This window comes from Neophocaena asiaeorientalis, unplaced genomic scaffold, assembly GCF_003031525.2.
Source record: "Neophocaena asiaeorientalis asiaeorientalis breed wild unplaced genomic scaffold, Neophocaena_asiaeorientalis_V1.1 scaffold85, whole genome shotgun sequence".
In the NCBI taxonomy this organism is placed as follows: domain Eukaryota; kingdom Metazoa; phylum Chordata; class Mammalia; order Artiodactyla; family Phocoenidae; genus Neophocaena; species Neophocaena asiaeorientalis.
The window spans coordinates 11436881-11450838 of NW_020174301.1; the positions used below are offsets into that span (position 1 = coordinate 11436881).

General features: G+C 36.4%; 1 protein-coding gene across 5 annotated transcripts in view; it reads left to right on the forward strand.

The window, feature by feature from the left end:
* Positions 1-13419, forward strand: part of PLEKHA1 (pleckstrin homology domain containing A1) — a 42389-nt gene extending 28970 nt beyond the window's left edge. For 2 of the 5 annotated variants that reach the window (XM_024755967.1, XM_024755972.1), the window contains 6 exons: positions 273-416; positions 1966-2034; positions 5488-5552; positions 6158-6221; positions 8301-8390; positions 10980-13419. In XM_024755967.1, coding sequence (XP_024611735.1) covers positions 273-416; positions 1966-2034; positions 5488-5552; positions 6158-6221; positions 8301-8390; positions 10980-11294 — 747 coding nt within the window. In that variant the 3' untranslated portion in view covers positions 11295-13419. Of the gene's footprint in view, positions 1-272; positions 417-1965; positions 2035-5487; positions 5553-6157; positions 6222-8300; positions 8391-9632; positions 9704-10903 lie in introns of all 5 variants that reach the window. The other 3 variants (XM_024755968.1, XM_024755969.1, XM_024755971.1) reach the window with 3 other exon arrangements.
* The last annotated feature ends 539 nt before the right edge of the window (positions 13420-13958 follow it).

The following is a 13958-nucleotide window of genomic DNA, read 5'->3' on the forward strand; positions in this document are numbered from 1 at the left end:
CCCCCCCCCCCAGCAAAACAAAAACCAAAAAACACTGGTGGCAGGACTTTTGCAGAAAAAGAGAAATAGAAATCTGTGGTTTAATCAGTGGTATTGAAAGTTATGATTAAGTATCTCAAATTAATTAGAAAACTCTTTACTCCAAGATCCGTGTTTCTAACTGAACTAAGATAGATTTTAAGATTATTCTACTAGAATGACACTGTGAACTACAAGTATGCTTTGAAGGTAAACAAGCAAAAAAGGAATATCTTTATTTTGCTTCATTTTAGAAAGAAGAAGTAAATGAATGTGGTGAAAGTATTGACAGAAATAATTTGAAGCGGTCACAAAGCCATCTTCCTTACTTTACTCCTAAACCATCTTCAGATAGTGCCGTTATCAAAGCTGGATATTGTGTAAAACAAGGAGCAGTGGTGAGTAGTTTAACAAAATATGTGAAGTAATGAAAAATGAGTATATATTAGTAAACTCTCAAAATGGGTTAGGGTTAGGGTTTGCTTTGTTTTTTGAAAGATCCAAAGTGAAAGACCAGCTTACTGACCAGGAGTCCTCGGGTAGAATAGGGGTTATTCTGTGTTCAAAACTCAGTGCTATTATTTTCTTGGTCTGTGGGTGGCTGGATAAGTTAATGCTTATTACCACTAACCTTCAATTTTAACTGAGCTTCCTAACAGCTTAAATTTATTCCAGAAAGTTTTTCTGTTGATTTTTTTACCCCCCTTGGGAATAGGTCAGGGAAAGGGAGCTCTAGTAGGGAGATTGGCAGGAAAGGGGAGACCAGGGGAGCAGGGTGTGGAAGGATCACTTACTTGATTCGGGGTTGGGCGACCCCAGTTGAAAACACTGAGACCTTGGGCTACTTACTTAACCTCTCAGGCTCTCAGTTTCTTTTTATGGAAAATTATATTATAAAACCTACCACCCAGAGGTCTTTTTTGAAAGATATAAATAAAAAGCACTTAGCATAGCACCTGGTCCTTAGTAAGAGCTATTCCGTCTTGGCCCAGATATTCTCACACAACCAGATCCATAATGGTGAATTGTGGGAAGAGCAAGTAAATTTACCAGTGTTTATGAATCCAGAATACCTTTCTAAAATGTGAACTAAATCTATAGACTTTCATGAGAAAATAAACTTCAAAGTTTAAAAATAAAATTTAAAAAATTTCTGTGAGTAAAGAGGTACTTAAATGTCTACTGGCGGTTCTGCTTGACCTCACATCGCTTCTGGCAAGTCTGATTAGCTTAGGTCAGACAGAGGAAGGTTCTTTCAGCCCTAATTGTGTGATCTTCTTTAGGCTAAGGGAAATGAAGGTAAGGGCTGAAGGTTTTTCATTCCAGCATGTCTACGGGTAAAATCAGAATTCTCATCAGGTCGAGTGTTAATTAGGGCTTTTAAAGAGACATTCCTTTCTTTTTGTTTTACTCTTAAATCCAAAATACTAACTAACCCTTAGAGATATTGAAGTACTTTCACAAAAGCTGTATTTCATTGACAGAAGATATTTGTACAAAGCATATTCACTTTATTAAATACGTGTTGCTTTCCTTCTTAGTATTATAAAGTACCTGTAGAAGGATTCATGCATTTTACAGATGAGAAGCTTGCTGTGGTTTAACAACATTTCCTGTGCTTGCTGTTGAACTCTTGGTAGCATTTACTTTGTGGGGGATGGGGAAGTGCTTTTTTTTTTTTTAACTTTTAGAGCATAAAAAAAATAAGACCATATTATAAAATCATACAGTAAGAGCTGAAAGCCAGCCATCAGAGTTGAATTAGGAGTTCAAGGCCTGAGTAGCAAAAGAGATGAAATTTCCTATATCTCCTCACTAAGGGATGGTAGTAAGGTTTTCCAGTGCTTGACATTTCTGATTGTGGGTTCATATCAGAATAATTAAGTTGTTATTAACATTTGACATTCTTAGAAACAGAAGTTTTATGTCTGTGTTCATCTCTGATAGATGAAAAACTGGAAGAGAAGATATTTTCAATTGGATGAAAACACAATAGGCTACTTCAAATCTGAACTGGTATGTTGCTGAGTCATGAATGTTGCTTTAAAAATGTTTGACAAGTGTTACACTGTGGTGATTATATAATTTCTTGTCCTGTTTTCTATTTTTAAAATAACTGAATTCTGGTTTTGAGAGGTATGTGCAGTTCAGTTTATTTTGTTGTGATGCTTTTGGTTAATGATATTTTTGTTAAATACATCTTAAATAAAAAGTGTATCTTCAAAGGCATTCTAACTTGAAAGAATTAAAAATATCAGAACCCCTCAGTCTACAGATTTCCTCTGAAGGCATTGGAGGAGGTGGTAGAAGGAATTAAGTCTCTGAAAGTCAACATTTGACCCTCTGATTTCTGCCTTCTCTTCCCTGCCCTCTCTTGATATTTTCTTTCTATTTCAGATTGACTTTTAAGTTTCTTCATATAAGATATTTTTGTCCTATCTGAAGGTAGAATCAAAGATTGAAGGTCCGTCTTTCACTTGTTTGAGTAACATCCTTATTTAAAATACTCCTGTCGTGACTGAGTTCTGCAATAGATTGTTGGATAAATTGAGTGCGATTCTACCTCTTCTTTTTATGGGACATTTGAGGGGGGAACCATATGTTTTATTTGAATGACGGTACCAGAACAGCACTGTCCAGCTGAACTCTGCACTGATGGGAATGTTCCATTATCTGCATTGGCCACGTCTGCTGGTTACATGTGGCTCTTGAGCACTGGAACTATGGCTAGTGTGACTGAGGAGCCTGACTGTATTTAACTTTAAAATTAAAGCCGGTTGTATCTGGTATTCGTTAATTTAAATTCAAGTAGTTGCACATAGCTAGTGGCTACTCTATTGGACGACAGAGCACTGGAGAATAGGAAGGGAATATTTTCAGATTCATCTCTGGTGTCTGTTCTTCTGGAAGGCTTTTGGACTCTGGCTTTCGCGGCTTCTCTTTACATACATGGAAGCTGATGCCCACATCTGTCATGATACTTCCCACTGTGTTTTGTAATTGTTTGCATACTTGTCTTTACCAGTTAATTGCATGAGCTTCTTGAGAGCAAAGATTCTCTTTTGCACCCTTTTATGAACACAGCACCTGGTACTTAGAAAATAATAAGTGTTTTTGAATGAATAAAAAAATGACATAGCATAACAAGAATAGCCATTTTAGCATGGGACCCTTTCTTAGACTTCAAAACCTAAGAGCCTCAGTTGGAAGCAGTAGTTATTTGGTTCAAAAAGTACCAGCCTTGGTGTCTCAGAAGCTACCCTTGTGCTTGGTCGGCAGGTTGATTCGTTGCTTTCGGTTAATGCCAGTCCTCTGGGAGGAGTCCTTCCTGCACCAGACGTTCATTGAGCTCTCCATGGCCCTGGTGCACTGGGAACTGGGAATAAAGAGGGCAGTCAGTGATGTCTGGCCTTCAGGAGTTCAGTTTTACCAGAGAAATTGACATGTCCCCTTGTCATCCACAGTAGTTATAATGAGACAAGCACTATTATAGAAATATTTACTATAATTTGAAAACCTGCATGTGGATATTATGCTATAAAGTTTGAGATGAAAGAATACTTGAACTGTCATAGGAGGTAGGGAAATTATATTATGTGTATTCAGGAATATGTTAAGTATTTAGCAAACACAGATAAAGCTGAACACTTTAAATATAATTATTGACCTTTATCAGTTACTAAGATGCACATCCCCTCCCCCCATTTTAACATTTCTGAAATCTTCAGGTCTCTTAGGGATGCTGAAGGTGAGGGAGCCAGGCAGCAGCTGTGCTGTGTTGTCATTGCCTGTGTGTGCACAGCACCTTTGGGTAAGACCAGAAGACACCAGCATCAAAACCTGCAGAAAAGGGTGCTGGCAGCTGGAAGAAAATCTCAGGGACACAGTGGGAGATTCTTAGGAGATGCTGTAGTATCACCAGTGTTCTTTCTGGCCCAGAGAATAGTATGGAGTGAAAAACACTGCGATTGATGGCTTCTAGTCAGAAAGTGAGCTGGGATCTGAATGTGAGGTTTTAAAAAACCTTAACCCATTTATTTTGCCTATATATTTTTATATATGCTCAAGGATAATATATGATAAAAGTTGATGTATAAAGTATAAAAGGGCTCTTTTACAAAACATTTTGATCATGGAAAAGTTTGAACATAAAGTAAATAGAATAGTATTCTGAACCCCTATATAGCTATCACCCAGATCTCATAATTATCAACACGTGACTAGTTTTGTTTCTTCTGTACCACCACCTAGTTCTCCCTTCCTATTTTGAAGCAAATATTAGGCATATCATTTCATCTGTAAATATTTTTGTATGTTTCTCTGAAAGATAAGAATTTAAGTTTCTTTCAGTAGGTATAAAAGATTTCAGCAGACAAAAACTGGAGAAAATATTTAATAACATATCACAGATAAAACATTAATATCTGTAATATGTAAAGAAACTTAAAAATTGGGGGATCCTTCGTCACCCTGTTTTCCCTCTTTTCCTCCCATCCGTTCCTTACAATTCAGATGTAAATTTTCTAGGCGAGGCACATCAGTGCAGGTGTCCCTGGTGGTGGTGCAGGAGCAGGAAGGAGTGTCTGGAGTGGCAGCCAGTGTGGGCGGCCAGAGCCACGCAGATGAAGAGGCCATCCTAGAGCTTACCTGTAAATGAGTTATTTTCTAAAACTTAAAAAATAGATTTTGGTTTTAAAAAAGTGTTCAGCCATGGTTTAATTATTTTCTTAGTACTTGCATAAAGTAATGGTATGTCTTAAACTCATGGTGTCGTTTTCAGTGAAATACAGTGTATAGTATTTCATGAAATGTTTACTGTAAGTACTGTGCTAACTAGGAGCTAGTTATATCTTACGTGTGAACCTTACATCTAGTTTTGTAACCTTAGGTGAGGTACTTAATATGGTTAATCCTGTTTCCTCAGGTGAGTAATAGTGCATGTATTCTAGGGTTGTGGAAAGTGAGATAACACATTTAAAACATAGCAGATGTCCTGGCACTTAGTAAATGTTTAATAAATTGTGCTTGTTAAAATGATGTGTTCATATAAAAGTGATATTCCTAAAATGACAAATTTAACTCAAAGAAGCTGGGTATTCACTACTCTGGTACCCTCTGTATGAAAATAACATTCCAAAATAGGAAGTACTCCACTTACTGGGTATATAGAGGTTCACCAAGGAAAAGCCTGGTGGTTAATGGTTTTTCATAAGCTACACTGTCATTTAGCACATAAATACTGTGAACATGGGTTATATGCCAGTTTCCTTGTTTCAAATCACAGTGTGTATCAGATTATAGTGTTTGAGCTATTCTGATGCTGGATGGTTCAAGAAGGTAGATTTATGTCTTAGATGTGCTTCAGGAAAGAAGCATGATTTTCGCATAGACCTCTAAATAAAACAACTAATGCTTAAAAGCATTTTAAGAATATATGTCATGTATCTGTTTATTTGCTTTTTTTGACAGGAAAAGGAACCTCTCCGCGTAATACCACTTAAAGAGGTTCATAAAGTCCAGGAATGTAAGCAGAGGTAAGCACCACCTCTGACTCGGTGCCTGGCACAACTTATTACACAATGTATAATTCCTTAGTTTAATTGATGTACTTACAGATGATATTTTTCTGTGTTATTGCTAGTGGGTTATGCTAAAACTTTCAGAACCTTCAGATGAAACAGAGTATTGAGATTTTTTTGTTTGAAAACTACAAATTAGGAAACAGTTCTCAAGCTTATTAATGGAAAGGACAAAATTTAAAGTGAACAGCTATCATATTTGACAAATTGATGTATTATTAATTCTAGTATTTCAGGGTTGCTGCAGAATAGAGCTTTATAAGAATGTTAACTGTGCCATTGTTTCTTTGAGCAAACTGATTTCTTCACAGTTGAAAACTTTGAATTTTAAAGTTGTTTTATGAACCTTTCTAAAAATACATACAACTATATAAAATATGTAAAACTTAATGCAAAAATAAATTGGAAAATGATCACTTAGTATTTCTCAATTAAATCGGTATTTTATCTCTAATATTTATTTTCTCATTGACACATATTTGGTACTGGGTAAAGAAGTGAAAGGAAACTATCAAACAACTGCTATTAAAGTACAATTGGAAAATTTTTTTTGTTAACAGTGACATAATGATGAGAGACAACCTCTTTGAAATTGTAACATCGTCTCGAACTTTCTATGTGCAGGTAGGATACTTCTTTGGAGATTATAGATCCTCCTAACAAGAAATAAATAATTTTAGAGGTGAAGTAAACATAAATAAATGTGTTGCTCATAAAAATAAGCAAAAAATATGACAAATATAATTGCCAATTTAATAAAAAATGTTATATGTAAGATTATTGGCAGGTCATATGTTCAGCCAATAGGGGTATTCTTTGATGGAATTAAGTTTTATTTGGAGGAAGGGAAATGCTATTTAAGTTAGATGCTAAGTGTACTTTCAATTTGGATTATTTTTGCACATATTTTGGAATTTTAATTATGTCACCTTTTGGTAATTTTATAAGAAGGGGGGCTCAAATATCCATAATAAACGTACACAGTATATCTTATCATTTCACTAATGGTAGATAGTATCCTATGTTTAAGTTTAAAATACACTTTTTACTTAACACATTTATTTAGATTAGAAGTTTTTTAAAAGAACATTTGGTTTTGTTTTATAAAAGTTATTACATATGCTTATTGCAGAAAATTTAGAAAATACAGAAATAGGAAGAAAAAATGTTTTATAAACCATATAGAATTCCACATTCAGGCAACCATTCTTTTTTTTTCCCTTTATTAGAGCATATCTTTTTATAACAAATGGGATTATATGATATCAATATAGTGTTATATCCTATTTGTTTACTATATTATAGTCATTTTTTTCTACGTTGAAAATTCTCTCGGGCTCCCCTGGTGGCGCAGTGGTTGAGAGTCCACCTGCCGATGCAGGGGACACGGGTTCATGCCCCGGTCCGGGAAGATCCCACATGCCGCAGAGCAGCTGGACCCGTGAGCCATGGCCGCTGGGCCTGCGCGTCCAGAGCCTGTGCTCCGCAACGGGAGAGGCCACAACAGTGAGAGGCCCGCGTACCACACACACACAAAAAAAACCAATTCTGAAAACCTTTTAGAACTATGCTCTCTTATATGAATGTTCCACAATTAAACTGTTTCTCTACTGTACTGTTACTGATCACTCATTTACATGGTTTTTGTACATTTACTGTGATTTAACGTGGTAGTGCACATTTTGTACATAAATTTGCCTGAATTTCTTACTTCTTTACGTTTTTAGATCGAGGATAACTATCAGAGCGTGAGCTTTTTTAAACCTCTTTATTTTGCCAAATTGACTTCTAGACTGGGGCTCCTGTTTGTAGTGAATGAAAGTATACTCTACCTTCGCCTACTTTGAGTTTTTCCTTTTAAAAACTCTTTGTTAATATCATTGGTTCAAAAATATTACTTGTATCTTTAAAATTTTTAAACTACTAGATAGTAGAATCCAGAAGTAAAGGGGAGTACCTCTCCACCCCTCTGAGGGCCTTGTTTAATTGGATTAAAGTCATAGTAAGGTTTTTAATTCACATTGGAAGTCATGGTCCTATCAAGGAAGATGATGCTTTGGAATATGACGATTTAGGGTACTGTTAGAAATTATTATTATTATTTATTTATTTGAGGTACGCAGGCCTCTCACTGTTGTGGCCTCTCCCATTGCGGAGCACAGGCTCCGGACGCGCAGGCTCAGTGGCCATGGCTCACGGGCCCAGCTGCTCCGCGACACGTGGGATCTTCCCGGACTGGGGCACAAACCCGTGTCCCCTGCATCGGCAGGCGGACTCTCAACCACTGCACCACCAGGGAAGCCCTAGAAATTATTTTTAGAAAAATAACATATAAAATGATGTCACAGTGGATTTTTAACTGCACAATTACATAAATATTCATCTTGAAAATTCAAACAATATAGCAGTAGAAATGAGAAGGTCTTTCTTTGACTTCTTCCTCTTCTTGTTTTCTCTCCATAATTATTCATATTGACACTTTTTGATGTGTCTCATCTTAAAACATTACATGCCCAACTTACATCTCTGTGAGTTACCCAGCAAAACCTGGTTTAAAAAAGTGATTTCTAAAAGGTTTTGGAAACCATTGCCTTAGAATGATTTTGTTGTTGACACTGTTAATTACCAAAATGAATACATTGGATTTATAGACATAGGAGCTGATTTTGAGGAAAAATTGAATGAATCCTTCCTTCCCCTTAGGCTGATAGCCCTGAAGAGATGCACAGTTGGATTAAAGCAGTCTCTGGTGCCATTGTAGCACAGCGGGGACCTGGCAGATCAGCGTCTTCTGTATGTTTCCTGTTCTCTGGGGTGATACTCCCTTGGGTCCCCTGATCCTGTCAAGTTATTTTTCTTCCTCTCCCCCTAATCCTTTCAGTTTCTTTCTGTTTTGAGATTTATCTGCATGTTGACTTTCATACCAATTGGACTTGCAAAAAAAATAATGCATTTCTAATTTAATGCTTCCTGTAGTGTTATGTATACATAACTTTCTGTGCATTGTATTGTCTTAAATGCACAAGCAGGGCAACTAAAGAATGAACATTTCCTTGTTTTGTTTTAGGAGTTCTTACTTGTCAGTAGGTCCAGATTTGGTATAATTTTGCCAATTCTTAGTATGGTATTTGGCCTAATCGTGTAAGGCACCTTTAGTTGTAGCATTACACAGTTTTGTGAAGGTCTCAGTTTCCTTTTTGCTTCCTATAATTTCAGTTTCGGTTTTTGCCTCACTAGTGCTGCAAGACAGTTGAGCAGCTGGAACTTTAAATATTATCTAGTGTTCTCAGTCAGTATTTTCCATTTCATTCTCATTTTTTACTAGGTTAATTTAAAAGGCTGCTTTTTACTATCTTAATTATCTTTTTGGTAGTATAATAATAAAATTAAAACAGCTAAACATTCTCAGTAAGGAAAATGTCTTTACTTTTTAATTTATCATGTACAAGTTCATCATAGGAATAAGATTTAGCTTTGGAATACTTTGGTCACTGATCTCTGATCTGAAAATACAAATTCTCCTAAGGAATGAAAAACTTTCAGGCGCCTTGAAATGCAGCACATCGGTCTGCAGAAGGTGGTCTAACGTGGAGCATGAGAGCCTTTAGTATCTAGACTCATTGATGCTGGGTAGTCTGCACTTCCAGTATTTTCCTGCATTTCTAGTATTGCAGTAATATTGTCTTTTAATCGTTTCTTGTTAGAAACGACTCTAGATCAGTAAATACAAATCCATTTTCCTCACTTTTAAAGTTATTCTTCTTGTATCCTGTTTGGAATGTCTCAGAAATTATTTTCATAGGTGTTAATTTTGTAACTGCCTGTGTTTTATGTGACCTTTTCAGCAGTCAAGTATGAGACTCTCTGCAAAAACAATGTCTGTTGGGAAGAGGAAAAGTTGGAGAAGGGCGTTTGTGTTTTGTGCTTTGTGGTGGGGGCAGATTGGACTCTCTAAGCTGTAACCATCAGCGGAACTTTCTCTTCCCCTCCTCCAGTACAGGTTAACTCTAATCTTAGCTTTGCACTGTGTTCCAGATGCGGCAGGCCAGAAGGCTGTCGAATCCTTGTATACAGAGGTATACGTCCAGAACTGGGGAATGCAGCACGTATGTGGGCTCTCACGCAAACGTGCCTTCTTACTAGAGGGCCCGGACTTACTCACTACTTAACAACTGATTCTGGAAAGTTGAGTTAACTAAACTGCCTTCTGCAGTTATCATAACTGACTTTGTCAGCACTAACGCAAACTATTTCACTACAGTCATCAAGTTGGATACGGATATTAATAAATAAATAATGAAAAAAAGAGACAACTTTACTAATTTAAAAAGTCATATCTACTAAAGCTTAATTTACTGAATTGCCACAATTTCTGTATTTCGTGTATTTTGAAATTTTTTATACTACACCACTTAAAATGCACCTTTGTGGTAACAGTTTGCTCAAACTCACAGGTGCACATGCATTGGATAAACTCTACGTTAGTATAGTGTGCATGGTGTATTAAATCTCAGGTGAAATTTAGCCATCTAATGGGAATCTGGAGTGTTTTGTAGCACTTTGTTTTCAAAGCCACTAATGTCACAAATGAACACAATATACTAGGACCTATATGGCAATGCATTTGGAATGGTCATATTTCAGGCTGTCTTCAGATTTGGTTTAGTTAGAAGCGTATTGAAATTAATATTCACAGCTGAAATTATTTCACCACAGTTTTAATAAATGCTTAAATATGTACCCTTCTCTGCCTTTAAAATCTTAAACCATATGAATATATGCCATATGCAAAAATAAATAAATGCAATTAAATAAGAAGTGAAAAGACTATGATATTATTGGTTGCAGTGAAATTCAGGGAACCAAAAACTTAAATTCGGAGGCTGCCAGCCAAAATAATAGGTTTGAAAAATGTTGAGTTTTGCTTATTAAAGAGATAATGGCCTTTTATTTTTATATTCTGCATTTTCACTTTTTAATCTTTCTAAAATGTGGGGGATAATTCCTAGTGTTTATTGAGAATAAACTCTTAAATAAAATGTTAAAGCTGGTAGGCCCCCTGTTAAGCACAGTTCAGTTGCAGTTGGCACACTGCATTCCCATTTAGGCTGACTCTTCAGCGTCAGAGCTGCGAACTTTGGCTTCAGAAAAAAGAACTGGTGTTCTTACTGGGAGTGGTTGTTGGCTGTCATCGCTCTAAACTCACTCCTAAAAATGCATTGCTTTGGGAAGGAACTTGCACATGTATGCTGCATGGCTCATGCTTCTGCTCTGTGTGTGTGTGTTTTGTTCTGTTTGTTTTTCAGAGAATAAAGTCTCACACTGAGTTACTAGCCTTGCCGTTAATGATTGCCCGTGTCTGATCAGCACCCCTCTTTGCAGGAGCATTCCCGCTGTCCTTCCGAACCCAAACACGCTCTCCTCTCTGCCGGTGCCACAGCAGCCACCCCGCGATCCACAGCCTCTCGCAGCGACTCTCTGGTCTCAAGCTTTTCCATGGAGAAGCGAGGATTTTACGAATCTCTTGCCAAGGTCAAGCCAGGGAACTTCAAGGTCCAGACTGTCTCTCCAAGAGAACCAGCTACCAAAGTGACTGAACAAGCTCTGCTAAAACCTCAAAGTGAAAATGGCCCTCAGGAACAAGATTGTGACCCCGTGGACTTGGATGACGCAAGCCTTCCAGTCAGCGATGTGTGAGATGGAAGCACGTGGAGCCTGACCCGCCTCATCCGCCCTCAGTGTCCTTTCAAGAGGCTTCTCGCCAAAGATGATAAAGGGGAAAGGGGCTTTAATGCATATAGTATACTGCCTCATCGATGTTCTCTTTATAAGCTGGTAAGCCAAGAAGCTAGGGTGTGGCCAAACTCAATGCAGTTTCTTTAAAAAAAGAAAAAAAGAAAGAAAAGCCCGAAGTATCTCAGTATCAGCTGTCTGAAGCTTTGTTCTCATTGGGATGATAAAAGTGTGTGTGATATTTTTTCCAGGTGAATTTGACAATTTAAATGTTTCACAATTTAAAACATGAAAAATGCTTATTAATTATTTTGGTTGTTTTAAAAATGCTACTGTGACTTCCAATTAAATGTTCAATCTCTACACGTTCTTACCGGTTAATATTATTGAATGGAATATTGCCAGACAAAAGGATCTAAACTCATGACGTCTGTGGTGCTGTAAAATTTATAGTGCAGTGTGGACAGTTTTGAAATGATAGCCATGTTTGATGCTCTGGATCTCAAGGTGAGCTGTGAGTTTTGCATAGAGGATATTATTGGACAGTTAGTGAGGGTCGTGTGTTGTACTGGGGTAGAGAAAAGGGGAGAATTAGAATTCAAACAACCGTATCTTGGACATTTATTTGTAAAAGCTTAATCAAGACGTGCAGCAGTCATTGCTTCATTCAGTGAAAATTATTTGATACGAAATTTCTTGGAGATCTGGTTTTCTTGTCAGAGTTTTGTAAAATGGTTCTTATTTCTATATTTGGATCAGTGAAAGACCTCAAGTTTATGTGTAAAGACATACTGCCCTTAGTCATGCGATTGTAACCTCTGTGTTTTGTCACTAATAACCTGTATTCAAGTGCCTGTGTTTTTTCATCTTGTTTAGGAATATTTTGAGATTAATGTGCTCAAAACCCCTACATGATTGGTTTTAAACAATTAGGGTAAAATTAATTTTCAGTAGCATAGGTTAATGTACTAAATAACATACCATTTTGTGTTAGAGATACCAGAATGTTGTTATTCTACTATCTGTGCAATATATGTTTTAAAACACGTTTGACTTTACATTTAATCGTGGGGATATCATAAATATAAGCACCTCTCTAAAAGATCGTTAGTTTCAGGTGTTGAGTAATAGACCAGTTTGACCAAGTACTGTTTCTACGGTTCATTCTTAAACATTTGCTTTAAGAAAATAGTCTTGAATTTCACATGCTGCTATTTTTATGATATTTTGCCCTATTACAGTACTGTGTTGTTTTGAATTCGTAAATGTCACTGTTTCTCCTTTTCATTTTCTAAGATGACTTCTTGTTTGAGAAAGAGAGGGGAGGGTGGATTTCTTATTACAGTGGTGGGGTCCAGAGGTTACTATTATACTAGAATTATCATAGCATCACTTTAAAAATCCGAATGCATCAAGAATGCACCACTCAACATTTTTATTCATAAGCTAATATTTTTAGAAGTTGTATTTAGGTTTTTCCTTTTTTGCAGCTACATTTGAGAATGATAGAATGAAAAGGTTTTAAGTAGTTATCACTTTCTCTGCAGATACATCCATTACAGCAGCTCCTTTAGAAAGCTCTTTTTTCATGAACACACCTAAGAAATCTTGTGTAGACAGTTGGCCATTTCAGGAGCCTAATGCTGTTTTCTTTGGTACAGCTTTTACATTGCATGTTCATATTTTGGTATTGGTAATTTGATATATTCCATAGTGACAAAATATTAGCTCTATTTTGGGACTTTTTATAGAACTACCCTTGTATAAAATAGCACAGGGAAATGGTCTTGTGATTGTCAGAGTCTCCTAATATTTATCTCAATACTTTTATAATACTATGAAAATTATTTAATTATTTTAAAACTTATACTTTTCCTGTAAATATGTCACATCTGAATTGTCAAAGAATTACTTTGAATACCTTAATATTTGCTGCATTTTTTTCTGTGTATATAACATGTCTTCTTTCAGAATGAGAATATATGTGTGCTTCCCATTGTTTACTTTTATGTCTGACATCTTTATACATCAAACTGGTTGAACACTGTAATGACTTGAGAATAAATTGCTCAAAATTAATTCTAACTTATTTCTCATTTGGTCTGGTTCAGTTCTTGTGTGAACAAGTAAATAGAACAAGTACAAAATGTGTTTGGTTAATTGACTTGAATTTAAGGACAGATTATTTGGTAGACTTGGAAGGGTATAACTTGATATGAAATTGCACAAGGAAACATGAGTCTTTTTGGGAAAAAGAGCTTATTTTGCTTAATTAGAAAACGTGTTCTCAAAAGCAAAATCAATTATTCTGGCTTCAAAGCATTGTTTGAATCATCCAGGCTGCTTTTGCGGTGTTTGGTTACTGGTTAGATCGGTATGACACAAATAAGGATGAGTGCAGAGGACATACTGATCCCCAGGTGAGCTGTAGACCTGCACTCATAAAAACGCCCTGTTAAGTATTAGAGGCTGCTTCTTGCAAACCCACTATTAGTAACAAGTAGTCCACACTTACTGTGTATCCAGCATCTAGTAATAATGCAACTGGGTATCTGTGTTGGTAATTCTTATTAACTGGTGCAACTTAATTTTCTTTCCCTGAAAAGTATTTTAAATGTTTTTATTTTT